The sequence below is a fragment of the Falco naumanni genome, chromosome 6, assembly GCF_017639655.2.
Source record: "Falco naumanni isolate bFalNau1 chromosome 6, bFalNau1.pat, whole genome shotgun sequence".
NCBI lineage: Eukaryota > Metazoa > Chordata > Aves > Falconiformes > Falconidae > Falco > Falco naumanni.
In genome coordinates, this window is record NC_054059.1 from 77,219,386 (window position 1) to 77,246,303 (window position 26,918).

Genomic DNA, 26,918 nt, shown 5'->3' on the forward strand with positions numbered 1-26,918 from the left:
ATTTCAGGGAGTTGGCACAGATTTTCTTAGACTACTTCCTGTCCTTTTCCCTTTGCATACAGGACTGGGCTCTTTTGTATACTTAGTTCTTATGATCCTTTTGGTCAAGTGTCTGTAGTTAATAAGCAGTAAGCACAGTTTTAACCTTTCTGTAACCAACGGTCTCAAGCTGTCCCCTTCCTACCTGGAAGGAAAGAATGGTGTCATTATAGTGAGGTTTGCCACAGTTTTATTATTTTTTTAATGTATATTCTTTCTGTACACACATTAACCAGGTTAATGTGTGTGTTTTGTAGTATTACAACCTTTTATGCTGCATATCTTGCTAACATTTTAAAAAGAAACTTTCTAAACTGGCAACTCCGGAGGGAAATACTGTTGGAAGCAATAGCTCTTACCCATACAAGCTATAGTTTACTATTTCTTCTCTGAGGGTTTTTATTTCTAGGAATAAACCTTACACCAATAATAGCCCTGGAACAGATTTTAGCCTTTAGCATTACAGTTGACACAGCAAACCAAACGTAGCTCACCTCATCGGTAAGTGATAGATAGGTTACATTATGTATTATTTTAGTGTAAAATTCTTACTTTACCAAAGCAAGATGGCTTGGGAGTTTTACATGAACCAGTACTGGGTACCTATAGCCTAAGATTTATTGGATGTGGAGCTTTAGCTGTTCAGACCTTTGAAAGATTTAAATGTCTTATTAAAGCCTGTCTTGCCTTTTAATGAGTCTGTTGGCCTACACTTTCATTTAATGCTTGTATCCAGCACCAAATAAAAAAAAAAATCTTTCTTGATTTTCTAGGTACTTTCTATTTACTTCTACAAGTTCTGCTTGCTAAGTGAAGTCTAAAACATAAGAAACCTAGATGGTCTTGAAAACAACACTTTTTCTAAATTCATTGTGTAGTCAGTATGTGGCAGGGAAAGCAGCAGCTAAAGGAGCTGGAGGGCTTCAGGGTATTTCCCAGGAGCAGGGCCCAGGGCCCTCATTGCCCTCCATGGGGGCAGCTTTGCCCGTGACATGGGCCAGCCCCAGCCCTGCTGTGACCCCCTGTTCAAGAGGAGTGGTAGGGCGCTTCCCCTCTGTGTCTCCTATGGCTGCAGAGCTGCACCTGCTTCCTTGTGTCTTTCTGTGCTGCTGACTAGGGATGAGATGGATCTGTCTAGGTATCTTGGAGAATGTGGCTTCAGAAGTCTGTGCTTTAAAAAAAGCTAGAGCAAAGAGGAAGGTGCTTTTCCTGACTATTAGGCAATACAGATTGAATTTACAGTTGACCCATTTCATCTGGTCTTTGTATTCAGTTAGGCACCTTATGGCTCAAAATACATAGCTCCCATAAATCCTTAAAAATACACGCTATAAAAACTGATTACTTGCTGAACAATTAATGCTATAAAATTCTCAAGAAATACATTGTAAATCCACAGGAGTAAAAACACGGGTCTCCCATTTACTGTAGCACTTCAGTGTAACCATCCTTTAGTAGAACAAGTACAGTGGTACAAATAGCTTAACCTTTGCTAAGTGATGCAGCTTCCTTTCCCCTTCTCCCCATGTTACCTTTTTTTTTTTTTCCAAAGCTCTGAATTTAGATTCCCAAAGGCTTCAGCATGCATAGCAGTTCAGGCAGCTATTTTAGATTCAGTTTTTTTCCCCACCCTCAGTGACAGAAAAAGCCAGTCAGACTAGGAAAGGGTATTAAGAGTCTGTGGCAGAGTTACAGGAGGAACATAGGAGACAAGCTCAGCTCTCAGACAGACCTGTAACTGTAATCTAAGCCTTTAGCCAACACCAGTCATTACAGAAGCCTGTCACTTACTTTCCAGGAGAGAATACATGGGACAAGCAGAAGCCACAGTTGGCATGCAGAGACTAAAGCATCTGGTAATGGAAAAAACACAGTACAAGCAGTCAAGGCACTTTGTGTCACTTATTTTATTCACATATACAAGTTGACACTACACTAGTAAATATAGACAATATAGAAGCATTAAAAACAAATACTGTTTAAAAACTTTAAAAAACACATATTGCTTCAAGCTTAGATGATATTTCCCTATTGTTTTTAAAGTGAATTCAGTGCTAACAGTAGCTGAGGCAGCTTCCCATTCACTTGTACCCCTGATTTTACAGGGGCTACTGCCAAGGTGTTGAGTCAGGTTCCACATATGGCTTTGCTGCTGAGTGCACTAAGTGAGCTGGAAAATAAACTGGAACATCCAGGTTACCACACACAAGGCCCTTGTTGCTAGCTTTTGGTCCCTATCACAGTAAAAAAAAAAAAAAAAAAAGAGAGGCCTTTATAGTTCAGTGGCACTGCATTAAGCCATTAAAAAAAAAGATCAGATATACTTCCCTAGAAGTTAAAAAAATTTATTAAAACGTGCATTTGCTACCTGGATAAAATTCTTACCAAAAATTCAGGTCTGCCCCTCAGTTTTAAGTTTGGCTTTTAAGTTTAGCTATCGCTTTGACTATCTCAGCTTCCAGTGGAAAATTCTGTAATTCATAGTTGCAGAGATTTGACAGCAGTGACTGAACAGGCATGCTACTGTATTTTACAGAAACATTCTTACGCATTTCTACATTGTAAACACTAGTCTTCACAACACTATAAATTGCAGCATTACACATTGTAGAAGTCTTGTTTCACTTACCTAAGTACTTGGAGAAACAAAAAGAAATAAACAGCTATTTTAATGAAGACTTTGGACAACTGAGTATTTACTGTGTTCTTACAAAGTTTTACTTCTAAAACAGGAGTGAGAAGTGTTTATCACTTAGCTGAATTCAAGAGTCCATGCAAGACAAATTTCAGAACTTCCTTAATTGATAGGGTGACATTCACTATGTTTTCTGGGGTTTAGTGAGTCCAGTTTGATGCAAAACAGCCACCTCCTGTAAGAATCTATGAAATATAGTTAAAGCTTTTACACTTGAAAAGTTCTGCTTTCCAAGTAATTTGGCTTTTTGTTTGTTATCAAAACACTAAAATAACATTTTTCCAGACTTCAGCCTGCAGATGCCAAATATTTTGCATATACAACTTGCAGTGACCAGAACTATACTATTTCACAGTCTAAGCAAACCTACTAGCCTTTTATTTTTCATCATTGCCCAAATGCAGGAAGGCTACCTGATTCACAGAATAATTTACCCCTCACTTCAGGCATTATATTACTTAAAGCAAGATGGTACCAACATAGCACCCAGCATTATTTTTAGCTACAGACTCTTTGAAAAAGCATGACAGTGACTCACATGACCTGATTGGTGTCACTGCTGTCTTGGTGGGGAACAGCTCTTGACCAGACAAGGATAAGAACTGGATCATTTCCTCAGTACACAGCAGCCCTGATGCTGTCAAAGATTCTCCTGCTCAGCAGAACACCTGAACAAGCCTGTTTGAGACATTTTAAGTTTGGTACCCTGTATCCAAGGCAGAAGGCATGTAAGCCTTCTATAATTATTGGAAAGACCAACATCTAACAGGAGATCCATCTTAACCAAAAATGGGTACTTAAGGCAGGCATATAGTCATCTTGGCTTTTCCCTTCTCAGTGGGAAGAGAACTGTAGGAGCTGTCTTTGAAAGCATGGCAAGATGAGCCCTGCCCTATACAATCAAGGAAACTGACAAAAATGTACTGAGAGCACCGTCCATCTACAAAGCTTGTGGGCAACAGGGACAGGCAGAGTTCTTGGTGAATAAGGCTGTTAAACGCTACTGAATTAGTGCTTTGATACTGTTGCTCAAAGCTAGTTTAGATTTCTGAATCAAGACAGCATCAGATGCAACTTAAGCATATTTACAGCAGCTATTTAAAGAGGAAAACACAAAAGGAAATTAAGAGAATATCATATGGAATTAAAGGCATCCTTTGGAATAGTTTGCCTCAGTTTTGGGCACTGTTCTAAAGTTTTAGGAAGTTCTAGCCTGTGGGTTGTCTTAAGTTGGACTACATTAATTTTGCTGTGCATAAAACAAATGATATTTTGCATTCCCAGACTTAAAAGCTCTAAGATCTCTAGTAGGTAGCCTCAGCAGGAGTTGCCTGTATTTTCATAGCCTTATGCTTAAGACGACAGGTAAAAAACATATTATAATTTCACAGATTCCAGGAGTTCTTAGCAAGACTAGAATTGAGAGTAATGAAACCTTTACCGATGTAATGAACACTAGGAGGCAGCAGGGCTTGGTCCCTATGCACAATTACTTTCCTTCAATAACACAAACCAAACTTTCCACTAAGCACATAGCTGTGTTGCTGTAGTAATTCTAGAGTCCTGCTAACACACTGGAATTGTGGAATGAAGCTAAGACTGGTGCAGGTTTCTGCTGCAGAAGTGCAAGTGTGCTTCCTGTGAGAAGGTGTCCAGTCTGTAAAACACAAGCTTCGAAACAATTAAAATGAGATAACCAACATATGTCACTAACACACAACATCTGAACAAAACTTTGAAGCTCACAACTACAGCAATAATCTGCCTAAAGCTTAGTTATCAAACTGAAAAAAAATTTTACAGCAGCTTAAGGGAAAAAGACAACCAAACACTGAGGGTATCACAATGCCTTACTCTATAGAAGTAGGACCTACAAAGCAAGAGTGCTCAAACTCCATTATATGTTCTTATTTACTAAAAGGTACAACTCTCCTTCCCCTAGCCCTCACCCCTCTATAGTGAGGAGTTCTGCATGAATTTTGAGAGGCAGAAAGCTTCTCAGAACTTCCTCTACAAGTTTCATCAACGTGATTTAAGTTTAAAACCTTTTAACAGTATACTTGTACAGTACCACCAAATGGAATGCTTATTGCACTCTGACCCCCACTGAGCAGAGCAGATAATTCTTGTGTTAAAAATAGACTTCACTAGATAGGAGCCAGCCCTCTCCTTCAAGAAATGCGTCTACATGATTAAGTGTGGAGTAAGTGTGACCACAAGCTTAATGCAGTGGTACAACTTGATACTGGTAGAACAAGCAACTGCTTATTGAGCAGCAGCTATCAGCTAATGATTGTCTGCATCAGTTATTTGGTACAACAGGCACAGCAACAACAAAACAATCCTGTAGCTGCTCCTTGCCCTGAAAATTAGTAGTTTACTCTAACAACCTTAGAAATAACAATAAAAGTTAGCATTGGCAGATTCACTAATTGAACAAAGGGGTTTTTTTGAAAATTTCTATATACAGACAATACTTGGTATTTGCCTGCCTAAAGCATCTACATTTATTAGTGCTGCTTACCAGAGCCACTGGCTTTCCTGCTGCCTGACTTAATACTTCTACCAAAAAAGTATATTAAGTCAGATAGTACTATAAATGCAAAGGCACCTCCATCACACCTTTAAAGTCTTTCCCCAAGACCACCTCCCTGTGACTTGGACTTTTAAAATAAGGGACAACAGATTAGTTGTAACCAAGATTTTAAAAGGTGTTTGCTTTGACTCCCTGTATGCTAAGGTCTCCCCCCTCCCACCCCCACAACAAGTCAACTGAAGTATTAGAAAAATTCCCAAAAGGGGAATTGTTTTAAAGGTTTGGGTAGCTATATCTGAAAGCCTCTTCAAATGTTATGGCTCCAACGATACACCCCACTGTGAGGTAGGTAGCCAAGATAAAAACATTGTAACAAATATTTTAACAGCTGGAAACTCCCTATAAAAACCTTGCATAAGTAGTTTGGTTCCTTGCACCAGTGTCCTGATATGCGTAACTTCTTTTGAAGATGCCTAAGGGAATGCAAATTCACAGAGCTCTCGCTGAGTAGCATCTCATATATTCTGTCATCCACGGGTTATCTGGTGGGGAGGGCTTTATTCGCCAGGCTGTCTCTGCTTCTGCTGATCGTACTCGCCTCTGAGAAAGCTTCCTTTTCTCCACTTGTCTCCTGTTCTTTGCTCGTAGAGCAGATTCATGAATCTAAAAGACCAGAGTTAGTATTACAGCAGGAAAACAGCCTAGGGACACATACACCCCCCTTCAGGAAAATAAGGATCACTTTGTATTTGTCCCAGTCCCCATCCTGAAGAAGTGGGGTTTGCTGGCAAGATTATATTTTCTTCTTTAACTTGTACCACTAACAAGAAAAGCACAGGGGTTTTTTTAAATATAAAAATGCCTCAATTTCTATTCTGCATTATCATTCCCACTTCACACTATTAAACAACTGCAAAAATCTGGAATGTTTCTCAATCCTACTGTGACATATTCTCAGTTCTCTTATTTCTACCATTTTTAAATTCTTAAACATCCTCAGTATGCCCAAGCATACCTTAAAAAACAAAGCCATAATAGTAAGGCAAATCCCTAGAGACTGAAGAACTTCATCTTGACAATATGCTGCAGGCACACCCGCATTTTTATGTTAATAAATTATCAAATTCCCAAAATTTATTTCCCCAAATTTAGTCTTAAGAGCCAGCTTCTATGTTTGCTTGCTTCTGTCTCCAGATTTAAAACTGTCTCCCATCTCAATTAGGGGAAAGTAACACTTTTCAAACATTTAAGAAAAGTGACCTAGCCGGGCATTAAGTAGTCAGTTCCCAATTAAAGAGACATCCTTGGTGACAAAACACCACGTAATTGGAAGGGTTTCAGAAGCATCCTGGCCATTCACTCCAGCTCAAGACCTGATCTTAGGGGTTCTGTAACTGTTTCTAGAATAAGAAACGTAGAAGTCTTAGAAAGCATAAATATCTCTGCTCAAGACAGGCATCAGCCTCTGTTAAGCTTCAACATAAGGCACCAGTCAACTGTTTCCTCCGCTGACCAAAGCTTATCAACCCATTAACAGTGTCCATTATCAGGAAGGGCAGCTTCTTTCAAGAGCTGCAAGGCCCAAGTTCCACGTTTCCCTCAAAGGTTGACCTGTCAGGAAGGAAAAGACTGTGCTTCAAATTCCTTCCAAAGCAGCCCATTGGAAGTCAGCTCTACCTTATACATCAAGAACACCACCCACCTTAATCCTCCGGTATCTCGGGTCATAAATTCAGACTCTAAATTCGTAGCAAGATAAAGACAAGACACTAGCAGGGATAGAATTAATGATTACATTTTACCAGGCCATGAGCATTACAGAAAAAGAAACGGATCTACTATAAGACTCCAACCTTAGTGTTTCTTGCTAAGCCAGAAAACAGACCCCGCTACAGCAGAATCCTAGTGCTGTCCATGACTGTATAAATTTCATTTGTGCTATTTTGCTAGTATTTACATCAACCCTGCAATCAATCAGCTATCTGACAGCCCATTCCACTCTCAGCAAAAAGTTCCCTGCTGGCAGCCCACTGGAACAGGCTGCCCGACAGACGTTCTAGCAGTAGAGCATTTGTACCTTCTCAGTAAGGCTCCTATTCCTCAGAAGCACCCCAGCAAAAGTCACTCTTCCACAGCACAAATGCTACCCCAGTGTTTATATACATGTCTGCTGTGGGGTGCCTGGTGCTAACTGCCTGCTGCTTTTCTCTTGTTTTCGTGAGGTTCAGAATGCAAAAATACATTTATAACAGCCAGAAACAAGATAGCCAAGTTTTAATCAGAACTTGCAAGGATTAGTCAAACATGGGATGTTTCAAAACCAATTAACAGTTAAGAGCTATTTGATTTGGACATATCAAACCTTTTCAAGTTTATTACTACATTTTTTTTAAAAAAAAAAATTATTGCTGGAATCTCCATGCACTCAAAAGCATCCCTGAAAAGTTTTACCTGGGTATTAGATATATGTCTTACCCAAGCACTAAGTAGTCGCCACCCTTTAACAAAACAGAAACTTTTACTTACATCATTTGCTGAAGCAGAAGCACAGACATTGTGAGTTTTCTGGCTACCAGTATCTGTCTGTCTTTCACCCCACCCATACAGGGCAAATGGATGTTTATTCTGCTTTGGTGCATCTGTCTTTTGAGGACTTTTGGCTGATCTTCGATCATTACGACTGGACAAGGCACTTTGGCTTGGACGGCGTCCTGTACGGCTGGTTTTGTCTGCTTCCTTTACAGAAGTGTGTTCTACAGTTTTTTCTTGCTCTTCCTTCTGCTGCTTTTCTTGATCTTCTCTTCCTTTCTCTAAAGAAAGGAAATAATCAAGTTATGCTTTAAGCTCCCAATGATAACATATTAACATCTGATTTGCACAGCTTCTCTTAATACATCACTGAAGCTGTGCCTTTTTTAGAAGTGGAAGAAGTCATTATTCCTTAGCAACAGATATATACCCTGCTTAAATGCCTTCATTCTTTCTCTAGTGACTACAATATTTCAAGCCCATCCCTCTGTACATCAGCTTTCACATACTTAAACATGCCTTTTGCTAGTGAGGCTACAGAAAACAAATGGCTGCAGGCAGCATTTTAAAGACTGTTCCCAGCGATCTTCCATCTTCACTATTTCATCCTTCCATCTTTCAGACAGCAAACAGATGGACTGCCGAATGCCTTGGAAATGCTGCCAGCCAGTCAGAGATGAAGCCTGATAAGACTATGTGCAATATTAAATCGCTCATGTTATAAGCTTCCACTGAAAGAAAAAGGTGATTCATTTTCAAGCTCCCTGATTACACATACATCTCGACTATGGTTTTCTGTTCATGGAGGAGCGGGGAGCATGAAGCAAAGACATACAAAGCGACAGACATCACCCTTGCTGTCTGTTCTGTAAAGTACCATGCTCTACAGGCAGTACTCTCTGAGCCTTATTTCCTCCACAGGCGCTTTTTAAACCTTCCATAACAAGGGTCCAGCATTTGTCCCCTAGGCATTGGGTTTGTAAAATAAGGTTTGGGAGGAAGAATTTAAAGCCTGTATCATTGTTAATTTGCAGATGTAGATCAACACTGATGGCTGAATCAGCAGTATGAGACATTAAGTAATAAAAACACAAACAACTGTTTCTTAAGATCTAATCTTCTTGCATTATAGAGGTATGGAGAAACTAGTTTTCCTCTGTGGTGCCTCACAGTCAGCAGTTCTTGAGGTTCCCTGAAGCATATACTGCTACTTATACACAAAAATTTGGGTGTTAGACTTGAGATGAGGAAAGCCAATATCTGGTATAGCACTGCAATACTTCATTCATCTAAAAGGCTGGTAAGAAAGTCATGCCTTACCATAAGGATATAAGTGGTTTTGAACAAGTCTGTTTTATAACATCAGTAAATATGATTCTGTGATTAAATATAGTCAAGTAAATGCCCATGGATAACAATTACTGACTGGAAAAGAACAGCCAAAGATTTTTTTTTCCACCCTTGAGACCTGTAAAGTATTACTAACTGGTAACAAGAGGTCTTGAACTGTTAATACTAAACTAATATTTATCAATGATCTGGACAGGGAGATCAAGTGCACCCTCAGTAAGTTTGCAGACAACACCAAGTTGGGGGGGGTGGGGTGTTGATCTGCTTGAAGGCAGGAAAGCTCTGCAGAGGGATCTGAGCAGGCTGGAGCAGTGGGCCAAGGCCAACTGTATGAGGTTCAACAAGAAGTGCCAGGTCCTGCACTTGGGTCACAACAGCCCCACAGAACCCTACAGGCTTGGGGAAGAGTGGCTGGAAAGCTGCCTGGTGGGAAAGGGCCTGGGGGTGTTTGTCAACAGCCAGATGAATATGAGCCAGCGTGCTAGCCAAGAAGGCCAACAGCATCCTGGCTTGTATCAGAAACAGTGTGGCCAGCAGGACCAGGGCAGTGATTGTCCCCCTGTGCTGGGCACTGGTGAGGCTGCACATCAAATCCCATGTTCAGATTTGAACCCCTCACCACAAGAGGATAGAGATACTGGAGTGTGTCCAGAGACAGGCAACAGAGCTGGGGAAGGGTCTAGAGAACAAGTCCTAGGAGGAGCAACTGAGGGAACCGGAGGTGTTTAGTCTGGAGAGGAAAAAGACTCGGGAGGAACCTTATGGTTCTCTACAACTATGTGAAAGGAGGTCGTAGGCAGGTGGGAGTCAGTCTCTTCTCCCAAGTAAGAAGTGATAGAACAAGAGAAAATGGCCTCAAGTTGCACCAGGGGAGGTTTAGATTGGATATTGGAAAAAATTTCTTCACCAAGAAGGTTATCAAGCATTGGAACAGGCTGCACAGGGAAGTGGTCGAGTCCCCAGCCCTGAAAGTATTTGAAAAACAGACATGGTACTTATGGTCATGGTTTCGTGGTGGACTTGGCAGTGCTAGGTTAATGATTGGACTTCATGACCTTAAAGGTCCTTTCTAACCTAAATGATTCTATGACAGTAATCAAATATATTGCTTTCAGTACATTAGTGAAATATTACTTTGGGAAAAAGTAAATACTCGGAACCCTGGTTTAGTTCTCCATCCTGCAAATCTTCTACAGTAGTCTGCACAAGTTGAGGTTAGACATTGAACATGACCCCTAAGCATTGTGGGCACAAGCAGACATCGTGATCCGAATCCTCTTTAAGGCCAGCCGTGCCTTTTATGTAAAGGCAACTAAAGCCTTTTATTAAGCCAACAGCGTAACAGTCCACTAATAAGCAATTCCCTTCAAGTGTCCACCTTTGAACATTAGGTGCTGCTTTCTGCTAGACAAACAGTGATACAGTTCAAACTCTGCTGACAAACACGCTGAACTTGCAAGTTTTCTGCCACACCATCTATTTCCGATTGTGGTAGGGACCACCTGCAAGCTACCTCTGTTCCGAGTCTCAGCACTTCCAGCCACCACCAGCATACCTGGCACATACAGAGGGAATTCCTCCACCGGTGCAGTTCACCTAGTTTAAGGCTTGCTTACATATTGAGAGGTTGACCACAAACAACTAGCACAAATTTTGCCTAAGTGTCTTCATTAAAAGTAGAAGGGCTTGCAAACCCTGTGACAAAATAGCAATCATTCTGGCTAATTGCTATGCTTTAACTAGTCAAGCAAGTACATGCCCAATCTGACACTGCTTTAATTTCGCTTCTGCATCCATCCAGCTCTGATGAAATGGAAGTTACCTGCCTGGCACACTGGTTAAGGACCCATTTACTCTTACACTCACTTTGTGCTTGTAAAGACACGAAGGCTTGCCACATGCCCCAGCATTCCCATAAGGCGAGCCTCATATGCTCTCCTGCTAGCCATTAGTCTTGCCAGCATGTCTTCTGCTTGCTGCCAACCAGCACAGTGGCCCTGGTTCAAGCCAACCTATACACACTTCCAAGTTGTGCAGGCGCAGCATTCATCTACGGATGAAAATGCAGTACAGCTGAGTATTTGGTTAAGACTAGCCAGCAGTGTTAAAAGGATTTGAAGCTGTATTTGTTAAGAATTCAGCTGAGTGTCTGTCCCCACAAAACAACCAAGAAAAGCAGTCAAGGCCAAAGGAGTGACAGAGTGAGAACAAAAAATGGCCCAAAGACTTTCACATATCTAAATATTGGGTGCACATAGTTTCAGTCATTACAGCCAAGGCTGGATAAAAAGCAAGCAGTAGTGATGTCAACATGGTAAAAGACCTGCTTTGCATAGTGTCCTGGGCTCTGGGACACACAGCTTCACCTCTAACAAAGCAGCTCATTCATCACAGTTGCAACAGGCAGCACAGAGCTATTCTTTTACGAAATATTATCCACACATCTCTCTACACAGCCCACTCCTAAAAAGGGACAGGGCTAGGTCCGTTATCAGAAGGATGCACTGTTTTGAGAAAATAAAACACTGAAGTAGGACATACTGCTGTCAGTTCTGAAACAGGAGTGCTTTTATTTTAGGAAGCTGTTCCATCCTCCATTCAAGGGAAAATGTCCTCTTCCTTCTCTACAACGGAACAGAGCACCACAGAGTTCACGAGCAGCAGAGGAGACATTTAGAGACTTAAAAATACCGTAAAGTAGGGACTCTGCAATTGCATGGATACTCTAGCTTCAAGATAATACTACTTCAAGGCAACAGCCGTGCCTGGGGATGCTGTTCACTAGGATTAGTTCCAGCTGGTGTAGAAATGATTGAGCCAGCTTGTCCCAAAATAGCAATAAAAGCATATGGGTAAATGGCACACAGAGTCCTGCACACAGTCTTGCAGTGAATGCTGTATGCCAGAGCATACTAGAGCACCTACTATTAGAGCAGGTATTTCAGTGAATTCACTCCTACAAGGCATTTATACAGAACTCTGTTGGTGAAAGCACAAAGCAGGTATCTTTAGCAGTTATTTAAGACTTTTGTTCAAAACTAGAGTTTATATCCAAGCCTTTTTGTTAAGCAACCCTTTCCACAGGAAGCAGCAGTTGATAGCAGGGAAGGAGGTAGACCCAACAGCTCAGGGAGCCCAACCACCTGCAACACCTTCCCGCTCCAGCCGACAGGAAACTCAGAACTGACTGGCCGCAGCATTACAGGGATTAGGCAGGAGAGGGGAAAAGCTAGGAATATTTAAAACTGCATCATGGATGCTAAGCAGAGCACACTGGACAGGAGGGGATTAAGTGCTTAGCAGGCAGAACAAGGCTGCCAGGCCCACCCAGTATGGCTGTTGAAAGCTCCTGCCCAGAAGCAAGTCACTTAAACCCTGCTGCGTTGCCCAGCTTGCGTAACACCTCCCCTCCTGGGCTCAAGCAGAGCTTCTCACCCTCCCACGGGACTTCACGCTCGATGGGGCAGCTAGGACTCCCATTTCAAAGACTTACTACAAGTACCAAAAACCTTCTGATTAGACCTCACAGGTACCAGGGGTCGAGCATTCTCTCTCTATAGAGATGTTTGCTTCTTACAGCATCGCCTCAGGGTCAGGAGAAGCACTTTGTGCTTGAACTGCCATGGGCAGAACTCTGTTTCCTGCTTTAGTACAAACACCTCTGCAAACGGGGCAGGTCTCCAAGGCCTCTTGAAGGCAGCATATGCTCACTTGTGGGTATGGACAGGCTACGGCTGGGTAGAAAATAGTTACTATAGCTGCAATAGACTGCAACATCATTGCTTCGAGACAGATCTTGTATGAGGCAGTATCAGAGCTACCAGCAACACAGCAGCTCAGTTGATTAGATTCACAGAAGCTTCATCTGCAGCAGAGTTCAGAAAGAATGAAAGAAATTCAGGCTTAATAGCAAAGCTCATTTCCAACCAAAAAAAAATAATTGACCTATCTTTGAATCACAGTACCATCACCCCCTAAACCAACACTGTTGCCTTCCCCCATCACAAGCTACTCCTTCCCAGCAAATACGCCTGCAACAGGATGGCTGACAAGATCAGGGAACAAGTTTGAAATTGGATCTTCTGCTGAGTTGCACTAATCCAGATCAGTCACTTTCCAACTACTGTGTGGCAACTGCTTTGATAGCAGCTTGTCACTGCCATCACTTAAGACCTCTGCACAAAAATGCTGAAGGCAAAATGGCCGTAAGGATTGAAAGATGGCTTTATTCCCCGTGTGTGTGCAGCAGTATCATTTCACAAGCAACAGGTCTGACAGCAGTGCTGCTGCCAAGAGCTCCTGTCTTTCACTTACCAGCCCACTGGGTTCTGTTGACAGTTTTGAGGATGTGTCAACTCAACCAGTTGATTTAGGTCAAGATGTTGTTGGATTATGCTTAAAGCACATCTGTGCCTGGGCATGGTCTACAGAACAGTCCCACAAACAGCTGCTGCAAGTGAAAGGCCAGAAGGAATTAACCCAAAGTTGCACCAAGCACACCTTGGTATCGCTCAGCTATAGCCTGGGCATGAGATACAGTGACAAAACACGTTTGTCCTATGTGCTCTCTCAGGTGTTCATGTTGGTAGTACCTTAGATCAACACCACTGAGCCTTAAAGTCAAGCTGCATACATCAGCTTTCTGTACACACACCAGAAGCATTCACAAACTGCTTTACAAACACACAGAGGCTCGTCTTACTGAGGGAAAGAAGCAACTGTGGCCACGCACACCGTCACAAATGGGCTTTACCTCAGATACTAGGCAACACTAGTGCTTGGCCAAACACACTTGGCCACAAGCACTGTCAATACCACTCAGCCAGAAAACAGGCTCCCCACAGAACAGAGGGAAGCAGCAGTAGCCAGGTAACAACCAGGATGCTGCAGCATGTGGGTGGATGTCAAGATTCAGAAGACAAAAGATATCAACAACATGAGCACACACAGCTACCCACAGAGCGCTTCAGTGTAATTAAGTTCTTCCAGAGGAAAAAAAAGCAGCAAATAATGGAAGATTCAGAGCAATAGTTTCTATGTTATCTCCTCATGTTTTAATCAGCCAGAAAAAAGAAAAATACATCTTCAAAATTTTCCAGTACTGAATGAGTCACTTGCTTATGTATTAGCATGTACACTAATATAACACGCTTCTCCACTAAATCCAACTGCCTAAGCAGAATTGTTCTCAGTCCTTTTGCTAAGGGCTTAGCAAAGCTCTTAAATACTTGCAGAACTTCAAACATTCATCCTAAGCCACTTGGCAAAGAAACAGTTAGGTACCATTTTTTTCCCATTCTAAGTGTGAAATAGCAAGGACCCAACAGAACATTAGGCATTCCCTTACAGCAGCCATGGCAAAGTTGCATCAGCTACAGGGGCACAATTGCCCAAAACCCTATGGCCTGGCAGGCTGCTGTTGCTCCACAGTCCCTTTGCCACTGATAAAGTAATGAGGACACAACTACGCACGCACTGCAGAGTCACACACACCATCACTGACCACAGAGTGCCCACATAAGCGGCACATCCACAGCTATCCAGCTTTCACCCACTGCCAAAGCTAACACAACCACAATCAGGCTACCAAGCAACTCCAGCCAGATCTCTTCCCCGGAAGGAGTCAGAAAGAGCAGCAGGGAGCAGGTGAAGGACCGAGCAGAGTGCCCTGGCCAGCAGTCTATAGCCTTGGCAACTGCCAGTCCCATCTAGATCATAGGAGAATACCTGCTCTATCCACTGGCTCAATGAGCAGAAGAATGAAATTCTGGTCCCTACCGCAACTGCCCAAGACTGGCATGTATTCAAACTGCATCAGAAAAGGTGTGAATGCAAAGTCCCCAGAGCAGCTTCAACAGCTTCCACCCTCCCCTCACTAGAAGCCAAGCCTTTAGGCTTGCCCATCAGAACAAATCACCTCTTCCCACGCAATCATTCCCTGCTCTTTTGCAAACCCTTAGCGCTTCTGAGATGCTACATACTTACTTCTTCCACACATACTCTGCAGTTTAACTTCCTCAAGGCCTGCGGGAGGAAAGCAAGATTAGACCCACTAATGCTTTGTTACATACTGGCTAACTGGAGTGCTTCCATCACTGCACAGCTTTGGAGAAGTGGAGTACATTACCCTGGCAGCTAGCAGCTGCATATCCCCCCATATGGGGTCTGGGTACCACAGGCCCACCCAGCCATGAGGACTACAGCTCACCGCAAAGCCCTGCATCACCAGCATGCTCTGAAACACCAGGGCTCTGAGATAACAGCGTAGCTAAAGCTTTTGTATAACTGGTATTCTTAAGGACAGTGAATGCAGTTTAGCCTTGAATATCAGAATACAGATCATTCTGGTAAGCTCAAGCCCCAAGGGACATAGAATCATATTAGTCTCCCCACTCCAAACAAGCACATCTAGCTGAAAAAAAAAAAAAAAATACCACACAACAGAAAAACCCAACAGGCAGCACAAGGCTTAGCTGAACAATTGCCGAGGATTTTCCCTGCTACTGTACAACATTTACAGCTGATCCAAAATACTTTGCAAAACACCTATCAATGGCTGCCAGACGACGTCTTCTTGCATTATAGGTAAGAAACTGTATCCTATGGGATAAAAAAATACTAACTTGGGAAGCTTGACAGTGGTCTACCTGCTTTGCATAGTGAATTTTTGAGACATCAAAGGGCAAGACAAGCTAGAAAAGAGCAAAATACCATCAGCTCTGCACCTGCTTAGGCCTACAGCTGCCTGGATTCAGCTGCAACCCCAAGACCAAACCTCAGGTCTTGGTTAAGAACCAAGCGTTCGGCTGAGACAGATTACATGCGCAGATGCAGGAAAGCCACCGCACCAAGCGCCAGTCACTGGCACAGCGTCCAACTTGCCACTGCTTTTGCGGGAGAACCTGCTTATATAACCGCAGAGATGCTCCGCTCCCATGGCAACAGTTTACATAAGTGGCTGTGACTCAGGATGAGAGTTCCCACCACTTGGCTCTTCAAGAGACGCCTCCGATGCGGCAGCTGCGGCTCCGCCGGCCGAGCGGGGAGCGGTGTCACCGCCGAGCCCGGCGGGCCGGCACACCCCGCTGGGCGGCTGCGGGACGGGGGGAGCCCCGCACCCTGCCCTCGGTGAGGCCCTTTCCTCAGCGCCACCCGCTCCCTGAGGTACCGCCCGGGCTGGGCCGCGTCGGGCCCCCGCGCCCCGAGAGCGGGCGAGCCGGGCGCCCCCGCACCGCCACCCCGCAGGCCCCGGGCGGGGCCATCTTTGACAGCCCGGCAGCGGAGGGGCAGGGCCCGCACGGCCCCCGCCGCAGCGGCGCCCCCGAGCTCATCCACCCCCACACCGCCACCGCCGCCGCCACCCCCCCCCCACACACCGCCGCCGCCACCCCCGCTCCCTACCGGGGCTCGCCCGGCCCGCCTCGCTCGGCGCTGGCGTCGCCGCCGCCGCCGCCTCCTCCTCTTCCTCCTGCGCGGCCGCGGGGCTGCCGGCGCCCGGCGGCGAGGGGGACCCGGCGGTGCTGCCGCCGCCGCTGCCGCTGTCCTGCTCCCAGCCGTCCCACAGCCAGGGCCGGTGCGCCTGCTCCAGGAGGCGGCGGCTGAGGCGGTAGCGGAGCAGCTCCAGGTAGCAGGCGCCGCACGACTCCCACTTGGGCTCCTTGAAGCGCTTCATGTACTCCGTCTTCACCCGCCGCGCCGGCACCACCATGGCGGGGCCGGGAGGCGGCAGCCGGGTGAAGCCGCGGCCGGGAACCGGGAGACGGGAGCCGCCGGCCGAGCCCGCTCCCTCCCGCTGCAACGTTTAAATCCAAACAGCGGCGCCCGGCCCCGCCCCCTCCCCAACCGCCACCCCCCGGCCGGCGTCACGGCGGGTGCCGGAGCTGGGGGGGGAAGTTCCGCCGCCCCCCGCGGCCACAGCGCCGCCCAGCGGCGGGGGGTGACGGCAGCGGAGCGGGGGCACCTCGGCAACCCCTGAGGCTGGGTCCCGCCCGGGGGCGGCCGCGGGTGCTGGAGGCTGCGACCGCCCGCGGCGCGTCAGAACGGCTGCGCGTGCGGCGGCTGTGCCCTTGCTGCGCAGCGCCGGGCAGGCCTGAGCTAAACGCCGTTTCTGCAGGGCACAAGGGACGGGCAGCCGCGGGGGGCCGGCGGGAGGGAGGCAAAGGTGCCCGCGACAATGCGACAACAAGGACATCTCTCTGTTTTGCATTAATCTGCTTTAAAAACCCGTCTCCGGTGAACGCCGGAACAGGATTCGCCTAATCCAGCCCCGCGTTGGGCGGTCACTCGGGAAATCAAGCGCTTGGGAGGTAAATGCGGAAAGCAGCGGCCTCCGCAGCCTCGCCCGGCCTCCCGCCTGCCCGCGCCGGGCCACGGCCACGCCAGCCGGCCACCCCCCGGGCCCCCACCGGACGGCTGCGCCCCTCGGCCCGGGAGCGGTGCCCGGGCGTCGCCCTCCCTCTGGCACTTGCTGCCTAAGGCCTCGCACCCGCATCCCGGCCCTGGGGCTGTGCGGGGCTGGGGGCTGCCGCGCTGCCGTCGCCACCCAGCACACGAGGCAGCCCCGCCGTGAGGAGGTGGCCAGGGCCCCCCGTCCAGCCCCAGCCCCTGGCCGGCCCGGTGCACACACCTTGGGTGCCTGCGCAGGGCCCTGCACGGCGGCTCTCCAGCTGCCGCTCCAACGCACGGGGGCACTGATGGATTTTGAGAAGCGGTTCTAGGGAAATACTTTTTTTTTTTCACCAGTAAGCAAGCAAACCCTACTTTTTCCTTGCTTTACGCAGTGCCCCCCCCTAACCGGCACAAATGAAAACATGCAAGCTGACATCGATACCCAGGGTGGAAAACACCGGCCCAGACTGTTCAGTGTCTGCCTGTGCAGCAGACTGATGCAGTGCCGGGTACGGCCAACGTAACCAAACTGACTTAGTTTAATCGATGCTCAGACCGAGCAGAATGTAGCTTTCAGTTTTTACATGGACTGGTTGAGGCTTTGCAACCCTGTGGTGCCCCGTCGTGAGTGAGAGGGGTAGAGGTGTGACCTGACCTTTGCAGAAGTGCTGGGATATGCCCCTCCAGCACTCACAGCACCCCTCCCCCCCCCCCCCCCCCCCCTCCCAGTCCTTAGAGTTACAGAAACAGCCCCACGACAGCAGGATATCAGGCAAATCCAGGGTCTCCCTCTGTGATTCAGGAAAATGCAGTCAGGAGAGGCCAATCGCACTGGCACCCAGGGCCTGGTGCTGCAGGCAGGCACATTGTACAGCTGCATTCATAAACCTATTAAGCTCCATTTAAAAAACAATTAGAGCTTCTCCAGCTCCCTTCAGCTCTGCTGGCTGCTCTCAGGGGTAGGCGGTGATGGAACTACAAGGGAGCGGAGCCTAAGCAGTGTGTCTGCTGGGAACACAGGCACAGAAATAGCACGCCTGACATGCCTACCATCACACAACAGCTTCAAACATGAGTGAGGAGCTCCTTCTGAGCACACTCCTCCCCATGCTGTGCCACGCGTGGTGCCTTGCTGGAGGAAAACCAGGTAGATGCAGCAGTTTTCCCCCTCTCAGTGCTCTATCCTGGAGATTACATTGGGGAGCTGCCTTGCTCATTCATTATCCCCACCGAGGGCTCAGGTGACAGCTGGGTTGTACCTGCTGCCTTCTTCCATTGCCCTCAGTGGTACCTCTGTGATCCCAGTGCCGTCCAGCTGTGCCCTCAGCACCACCTGCTGTAACAGAGGGTGTTTCCTGGAAAACAATGGAACAATTGGTATAAAACCACCTGTAACTGAAGACAGGCGCTAGGGAAGATGGCTGTAGTAGTGCCAGCTAGAGAGAATAGCAGATTACTCCCCAATTAACCAGGAATCTGGCTTCTTGCTCTGATACGCTGCTCAATCTATACGAGCAGATGGTATTAGTGGATTTCATACAAATGGTCAAGGTCTAGGGTTTGCAGCATTTGTTTTCCTTCTAGAAAATGTTATTTTGAACAAATTTCATTTTGAGCAAACTTGCACAGTTTTAGCTTGGCAGCTGTGGTTATGAAAAGGCTGCTGTTGTTCCCAGGTATCTTTAGAGCAACAATTGTTTATGGCTTCTCCTTCCCAAAGAACTTCTGTCCTCAGTTTAGCAAGACACAGCTATATCAGAGGTACATGGATACTCTCTGACGGCTTCCCTTCCTGATAGAGAAGGCGGTGTTCACCTTTTGCAGGACCAAACTTCTCCTGGGGTGCCCATAAACCTACCACCCAGTCACTGACCCCTGTTTCATCCATTACACGTGAAATGCCAGAATGAGAAACACCAGTTCCTGGCACACAGTCTGCCTGTTCCCATTTTCTGCATTTTTTCCCCTGAACTCCTCAGAGCAGGCATCTACTCTTCACGTCCCTGCAAGATGTCAGCGCTTTGTGAATAACATAGTATTGTTAGTAGCTGCTTCTACCCATCCTCTCCATTGTACCGTACTGGTTTTAGGGCATGTATCCCTTGCTGGCATGAAAATGAGCATCCAGCCCTTACCACACTATGAGTAAGCTGCACCTTCACACTCCCGCTCCAGTTTGTCCTTTGCAGCGCAACCCTCCTGACCAACGGTTTGCACACACATCCCGCAGTGCCTGGCAGACTGGCAGCAGCTAGGCTTGGAAAATAACTGTAAAATAATACTTTATGTTCAAAGACCTGTAACAGAAGCACGCAAAGGCACCCAGCAATGCTGATATTGAAAATCACACATTACCTAAGGGTGATGCAAGCAGCAGCAGTGGCTGTCGGGCATGTTCCCCACAGCCTGCCACGACCAGTCTTCAGGCTTACAGTGCAGCAGCCAGCAGGCAACAGGGCCCAGTGTCCCTCTGGGCCAGCTGCCACCCGAGACCAGCTCCAGAGACATGTGGCAGCTCTGGGGGAGGATGCTGAGACTGTTCTGGGCAAAGGACAACTCCTCCCGCACCGCTCCAGCTAGAGCCAAGCAGCTCCGTATGTGCCAGACAAGAACCATTCCCTATCCTCAACACAGCAGCTCTGGATGTTCTCAGCATAGCTGTATAAATATTATTATTTTTTTAATCCTAATGAGTTTTGGCTTTGATACCTCATGGCAGAGACTTCCACGGGCTGAGAGTAGCCAGTTATTAAACAAATCCTGAATGAGGAACTACAATATTTACAAGGCTGATACTAGCAGTAGAATTTCCTCCCTTGCGTATTTTGCTGGGATTTTCCCTCCATTATTAAAAAAACAAAACAAAGATGCCATTCAAACCATAACACTGACATTCTAAACATGCTTTTTCCTTTTAAAGCACTTTCCCCCTGAGGAACTTACTTATGCCTCTTAATCCTTACTATTGCTTTCCTACAGGTAGCAAACAAAGTGGCCACGTAGGTCGAGAGTTTCAAACCAGATCCATGCCAGAAGACTGATCAATGCCAAATGCCAGGAGTTCTGATTTCCTCTGCCATCTCTGTTCAGATGGGAGCACCAGAGCTTCTCTCTAGGGAGGAGAGCAGCCTGGCCCGAGAAACAGTCTTATTTCTGTCTGAAATAACCACAGCAAAGTCAACATGAGAGAGAGAACCTGATTTTAATGCAAAAAGTAGCAGGTAATGAAAAACGAGCACAGATGTTATTTTGCAGAGCGTGGTCACAGAAAGACCCAGGGTAATTGCATGGATAGTTTACACACAGCTTTGACAGTGTTTTGCCATTGCACTTCTCTTTGGCTCTGGGCAATAAGGGGGGATAGCATACAGTTTATAAGTAGTAGGCATGGAAAATTACATGTCAACACATCTTTCAGATCCGCAGACTGGCTTCCAGCTGAAGCAGGAGCTGTCATGATCTGAAATTGGGCTTCTCAGCTATTGCTTGGGTAAAGTCTGGAGGAGAGAGAAAAGAGGGAAAAGACATAAGCTGTTTCTCATAGAGAACCATATTTTTAAAGTATTTAACAGCATAAAACACAAACCAGCAAAAATATTTTACCAGGCAGGGAAAAAACACAGGCTTCCTAGATCTGTGAACTCTGCCTTCACCTAGGTCAGTGAAACTCTGCCAAATACTAGGGGTGCCTGTCCCAACCACTTCACAAAACAAGCCACCGCGCTGTTAATAGAAGCCTGGTTAATCCCATAGGTGCGGGCTCTTTGGTTTCACGGGCTATTATCCCTTTTAGGTCTGCACCAGCTGCCCACAGGGTAACACTGTCATGAAAGAAGGATCAGAAGAGCCAGTTCAAATGCTCTGTGGGGCAGGTTAGCCAGCGGTAGCGTGCTTGGCTGCAGAAGTCCTCCAGAACTGCCTGATACTATTATCCAGAGCTCTGGGAAATTTGGTTGTGGCCAGCACAGGCTGTAACCTGCCAAGGAAGCCCCGTAACCCCTCTGCGAGCAGCTCTGAGCACAAATCCTGTTACTTGTGCAAACCAAACATTTTTCTTGGAGCAACTTGAAGCTTTTTAGTATTACAGCTCTGAGTGGCTGTGCCTCCAAGCACCCACCGCAGCATAGTCTACAGCAACATCAGCAGCTCCTCTGAGCCTTATCGAAGGTCCACCCTTGCCATCCACCTTTCTAAAAGATGGAAAGAGAGATGTAGCTCCTCGGGCTGTGTGCTGCAGGTTTGGGCCCAGGAGCAGGGAGAGACATCTGCTGCTGAGTGCCTTCTGGCTGCTGCAGCTCTGAGTCCTGCACTGGGCACCCAGCAAGGCTGGCGCTTCACCACGTGGTGCAAACACAGCTCAGCTCCCAGCTTAAAAACTGTTACCATAGGCAAAGAACAAGGTCCTTACTGGTGTCTGTCCTTTTCTCCCCTTTCTTTTCTTCCTGGCTTCCACTCCTTAAGGTTGCGCAGCATTGCTGACAGGTCAAGGGGGTCCTAAGCAAGGGAACAGATCTTAAACCCAGCACTAGCAGGGTGCTTGTCAAGGCATTGCTCACTGCAGCATATTTGCAAGCTGTCTACTTAGTCTAAGAAAAATCCAAGTTTACATGCCAGCCAAGACAGAGGCAGGAGAATTGGAAGAGATTCCCTGCCTGCTTTCTTTTTATCTCCGGCTTGAGCAGCTCTAGCGACCAGCAGCCGGCTGACAAGCCTGGGTTGCTGCCTGGCTGCCACCCATCCCATGGGTGAGGTGAGGAACCAGCTCTCAGCTGTGCAGCAATCCATGGGCAGTGCAGGGGACTCCGCTCTCTGCTGCACACTTGAGCGTTTTCCATGATGGAGGTGAGCATGGCCCCTTATGAGCAGCAAAGCATGGGCACTGGTGGAGGTGGCTGTGTGCTGGCAGCAGTGCTCACCCCGCACTGCCCCACCACAACCCTTCTTCCCAAGTGGCCAGTGAGTGGGGTGTAAATCGAGATTTCAGCTGCTCCCTGAAAATCCACATGTATTTGCTTGCCATCTCCAACCTAGGGCTCTTCTAAAGGCTTGGGGCCACCGCAGGAGCCTGCAGCCACCTCTCCTTCTCCATGCTCAAAGGGGATAGTTCAAAGAAACCCAGTCTGGAAATGTCTGGGCTCTGAATGTCTGTCAGAAATATCTTGTGTTATTTCTGAAGTTCCCCTGAAAGAAAGGATAAGCAGGGATCAAGGCAGTTCTGCATGCGGAGGGATCTCACTTGGATAAAAAAAGTCATCGAGGCAGAACTGGATCATGCTCCAAGTGGCAGATCCCAACATGTTCACTTGCAAGGTGCAAGACATTAAGTTTGTGGTCTCATCCACCTGTAGGATGCCACCTCCATGAGCCAAGGCAGGAGGCAGTCTGTGTGCACCCATCTGGGGAGAGGCAGACAGTGGAGAAGCATCTGAGCCCACATACTTTCCTCCAACCTTACCTCAAGCTCATAATGCTGCACAAAGCTGTTCTCACCTTACACTCCCTTCCCTCTGGAGCTCCGGGACAGCAATCCAGCCGCTGGTCAGGTTTACTTTTGCTGCTGTTCCTGTTCATATTCCTTTTTCAATCCCAGGCACATCTTCCTCTCTTCTTGCCCCTGGACCACAGCACAGCACCCACAAGAGGCTGGTACAGCATTTGCCACAGGCACAGGGTTATAAATCTCCTGCATGGGCCGGTCACCGCCGAGTGCCAGTATGACACTGGGAGAACACAATTCTTTTTCTGAGAAACGGAGGTGCCTGTGCTGTAACCTGCTCCCCATCTCACAGCAGTAAGGGAGCGCTGCTGAAATGATGAGCTCCGAAAGATCAGTGCTTCAGACGATCGCAGCGTCAACCTCTAGGTGATGGGGACAGAATCTGTTCCTACAGCTTCGGGCTGTTTTTTTTCAGCATGCCTCACTGTCCCCCACGTACAAACCTGGCACCTGCCTGTCATGTGGCCCAGTGCTGGTCCTGAATCTAACACCAGCCCATACAGCGGTAGGTCTCAGTTTCCTGAGCAGTAAACTGATGGGCAATAATAAATGCATTGGGGAAATTAATTTAATGCTTGAAAAAACTTCACAGAATTTGCAATGAGAGGGCTAAGGAACAAGCGCAGCTCATACGCATATTCCTGAATCTGATTTTAAACACCAGAAATTAGTCACAGCTCAGTGTTGACTCCTGGCTGATTTCACTGTTAGTCTGTGAAATCTTTGTAGCCTCATCTCGTTGTTCCTCCCCCCAGAAACAGGGGGTCTTCAACACAGAATAAACATCATCCCAATGTAAGCTCCATTTACAGACCTCAGTGGCATGGCTGTGTGCTTTGAGACCATCCGCTGAAGATTGCCACAGCCATCTACCTTTTCTCCAAAGTAGCTGCAGCACCAGTTCAGAAAAGCCTGGGTATTAAAAGCTCTTCCCCCGCACACCTAGAAAAGCATCCCCAAAGGACTTCCCAGCTCCAGCTGAGGATGAGTTGTAGAGGAGGAGGATGCAACAGGGGGGGGAAGGGGTACAGGAGGAAGGCTCTGCAGGGAGCTCCCCAAGAGGGGTTTCCTTGCCCTCAGTGGTACCCAGCAGTGTGCAAGAGTCCCGGCCTCTCGACAGGGCAGTGCCGTGCCCTGCCAAGGTTCAGTCCCAAATAAAGCCAGTTGCATCAGGAGCTTGGCTCTGAACAGGGACAGGGTTCAGCTGCTGAGCCGAGCTTCTAAATTGCTTCCAAAATTGCACACAGGCAGCAGAAAGAAACTGGGAAACGGTGTTTGGGAAGGGGAAGGCAGGCTTAGGAACCACCAGCAGTAGGCTGCGGTTCCTTCCCTCTCCGCTGGCACCTTGGCTTGTCCTCACTTTTACCGGTCCAGGAAGAGCACTGGCTTGGAGGATGAGCAGCTGGGCCCCATCCTCCCTGCCTCTCACCCAGAAGCCACAGCCTTCACTGCCTCTTTAAGTCAGGGTAGGGGGGACCTCGTGGGGAGCCTTCCTATGGGGAATGTGATGGGAGCATGCAGTCCAGACTCAGGGAACAGCATCCCTAATATGGTCTCAGCTGCGCTGACTGGCTGGGGGCTCCCAGGGGAGGAATAGAGCCCCCTATAAAAGCACCCAGGTCCTCCCACAAAGGCAAACCTCCCCGGGCTTTAGGAGAGCTAGAGAGAGGCTTGCTTGATATGGGAATTCTGTCTGCCCTTTGGAGATTATCCAAGCTTTCTTGGGTTTCACACAGTGCAAGGTGGTGGCCTGGGCTGTGCGTGACCCAGTGGATGCCAACAGAGAAAGCCCCTTTTCAAGTAGCACATGGCTCCTGCCAGCATCACTCTGCAGAAGAAACCTGCTGGCACTCCCCTGCCATGGGTACCTCCCTGCCATGGGCACCCTGCCTTGCTCCCTGCTCCTGGCCACTGCAGCGGCAGCACACACCTCCAAGGGTGCAGACCAGTGCCACCACAGCAGCCCCCACCTTGTTGCTCCCCTCCGTGGCAGGACCCACAGCAGCTCTGCTTTGGTTTTCCTTCTTCTATATCTGCCCAAGTGCCTATTTGTCTGCTACACCGATCAGCTCATGCCATCCGCATCCTAAACAGCCTCCTTGGCTCCCAGAGCTGCATGTGGGAACCCCCACCCTGCAGTGCCAGCTGGGGCTGGACCCTGCCCGTGCCAGTGCCGCAGTGTGCCCAGCACACACCGTTTCTCCCCTGCCTTACTGGTGGCAGGGAGGTAGCAGCCCCGGGGAACCAACCCTGGCAGCTCTGATGAGTCTGGGGAAGGCACCAGGCCCGGGATGGATCACCTGTGAGCTGGGGTGACTGGTGCACCCAGGTTCAGCCCCAGCTTTTCCCTATAGCGTGCACATGGCAGACGCTTGGAGGAATGCATGTGCTAGGTACCTGCTGGGATGTCCATCCCAAAAGTAGCACCAGCACCCCCCACATGGCCAACATGAACAAGTGGCAGAAAGGATGGTGCTCTTCTAACAAGTCTTCCCTGCCCTGGCTCATAAAAAAAAAAAAAAAAAAAAGGAAGAAAATAGAAAGAAGGAAAACACTACTCCTTCAGAGAGCACCACAAACGTGTGGGCAGTCATGCTGTGGTGCCCGCTTAGAGCAGGGCGGTGGGGGCTGAATGCAGCCCCCTGGAAACAGCGCCCGGGAGGGGGGCTAGCACGGGCACCCACCGCTGTGACAAACACAGAAAAGGGCCTTGAACAGAATGTCGCTGTCATGAAGGCATTCTCTCAGGTCTCACAGAAGAGCTAGGATGGAAATGCATTAAAAGCATCTGCGGCAGGGGGGTGGGGTGGGAGGAGAGAGAGGTCTATTTTTAACCCCTTGGAAGTCTGCAGATGTGCGAAGCCCATGTGTGTGGGTCTCTGCAGCCAGCGAGAGGCGTGCGCTCAGCCGTTCTGCTATCCGACTGGGAAAGCCAGTGTAGTCAGGGTTCATTTAGCCCCCCGTGAAGAGGAAGATTAAAGTCTTACTGTGCCCCTTCGGCTCGGTAGCAACCCCAGCCAGCAGCCTGCGCACACGCCTACATGCTGAGCACGACCAACTGGAAACCAGCTTCGCAGTTTTCTTTTTGGAAAAAGCCACATGGGGTCTGGGTTTGCAACATTGGCATCACCAGGCTCTGCCAGTGGGAGGGATGTGGCAGCAAGGCCAGGCATCCTGGGGAGGGTGAGACACGTGCCAGTGACCCACCGGTAGCCGTGACCAGCAGTACAGCACTGTGGCAGAGGCTCAGCCCATCTGTCAGCACCACTGCGAAGCTGGCGGGCTGGACACCAGCCATCCTGGACTGTGACCTGCCATTGCCCTGCGCCCCACCGCCCCTTCTGCACGGGCGGCAGGCAACATGCACCTGCCAACCCTGGCCTCCTCCGTTTCTGTAATTAAACCACCAGCCTACCTTGGTGGTGGGGTAGGGGGTTTCTGCAGCCCCTCATGCTGTCCAGCACTTTGTAGAATCTCCCATCATGTCTTAAGGGCTTCCTCGTTGCTTCCTGGGAGAAAAGCTAGCTGTTATCAAAACACAGTACTGATTTACAGTGCAGAACAGCAAACACTGCGGCCATTTCCCCAGGTCTCTCCGGATTAAAATTTTAATACATTTGTCTCCAGGCACCTCTTTGTCTGCTCTAGTGCTCTCCATCCTAAAATACCCCAGCAAAGCAAGCCTCCTCACAAGGACAGTCACCAAAATGGCCAGCCGCTCTCCAACAGCAGCTACAGACCTTGTGCTGTCCTTAGAAAAAGGATACCTCAAATCTGCCGTCACATGGCTTGGCCCTGGGATTTTGGTTCTCAGAGGACAGGGAGCAAGTGCAACCCATGCCCAGCAGAAGAAGCCCCAACTTGAAACACTGCATCTCCCCCAG

The 26,918-nt window shown here is 47.9% G+C and overlaps 1 protein-coding gene across 1 annotated transcript; it reads right to left on the reverse strand.

Annotated features, from left to right (window-relative positions):
- Positions 1–1,931: 1,931 nt before the first annotated feature.
- LOC121090035 (centriole, cilia and spindle associated protein) lies at positions 1,932–16,975 on the reverse strand. Its single transcript, XM_040597970.1, has 3 exons — positions 16,551–16,975; positions 7,797–8,080; positions 1,932–5,933 (listed from the first exon to the last, which is right to left on the reverse strand). The coding sequence occupies exons 1-3, from the start codon at positions 16,855–16,857 to the stop codon at positions 5,760–5,762; spliced, it is 765 nt and encodes a 254-aa protein (XP_040453904.1). The 5' UTR covers positions 16,858–16,975; the 3' UTR covers positions 1,932–5,759.
- Positions 16,976–26,918: the final 9,943 nt, after the last annotated feature.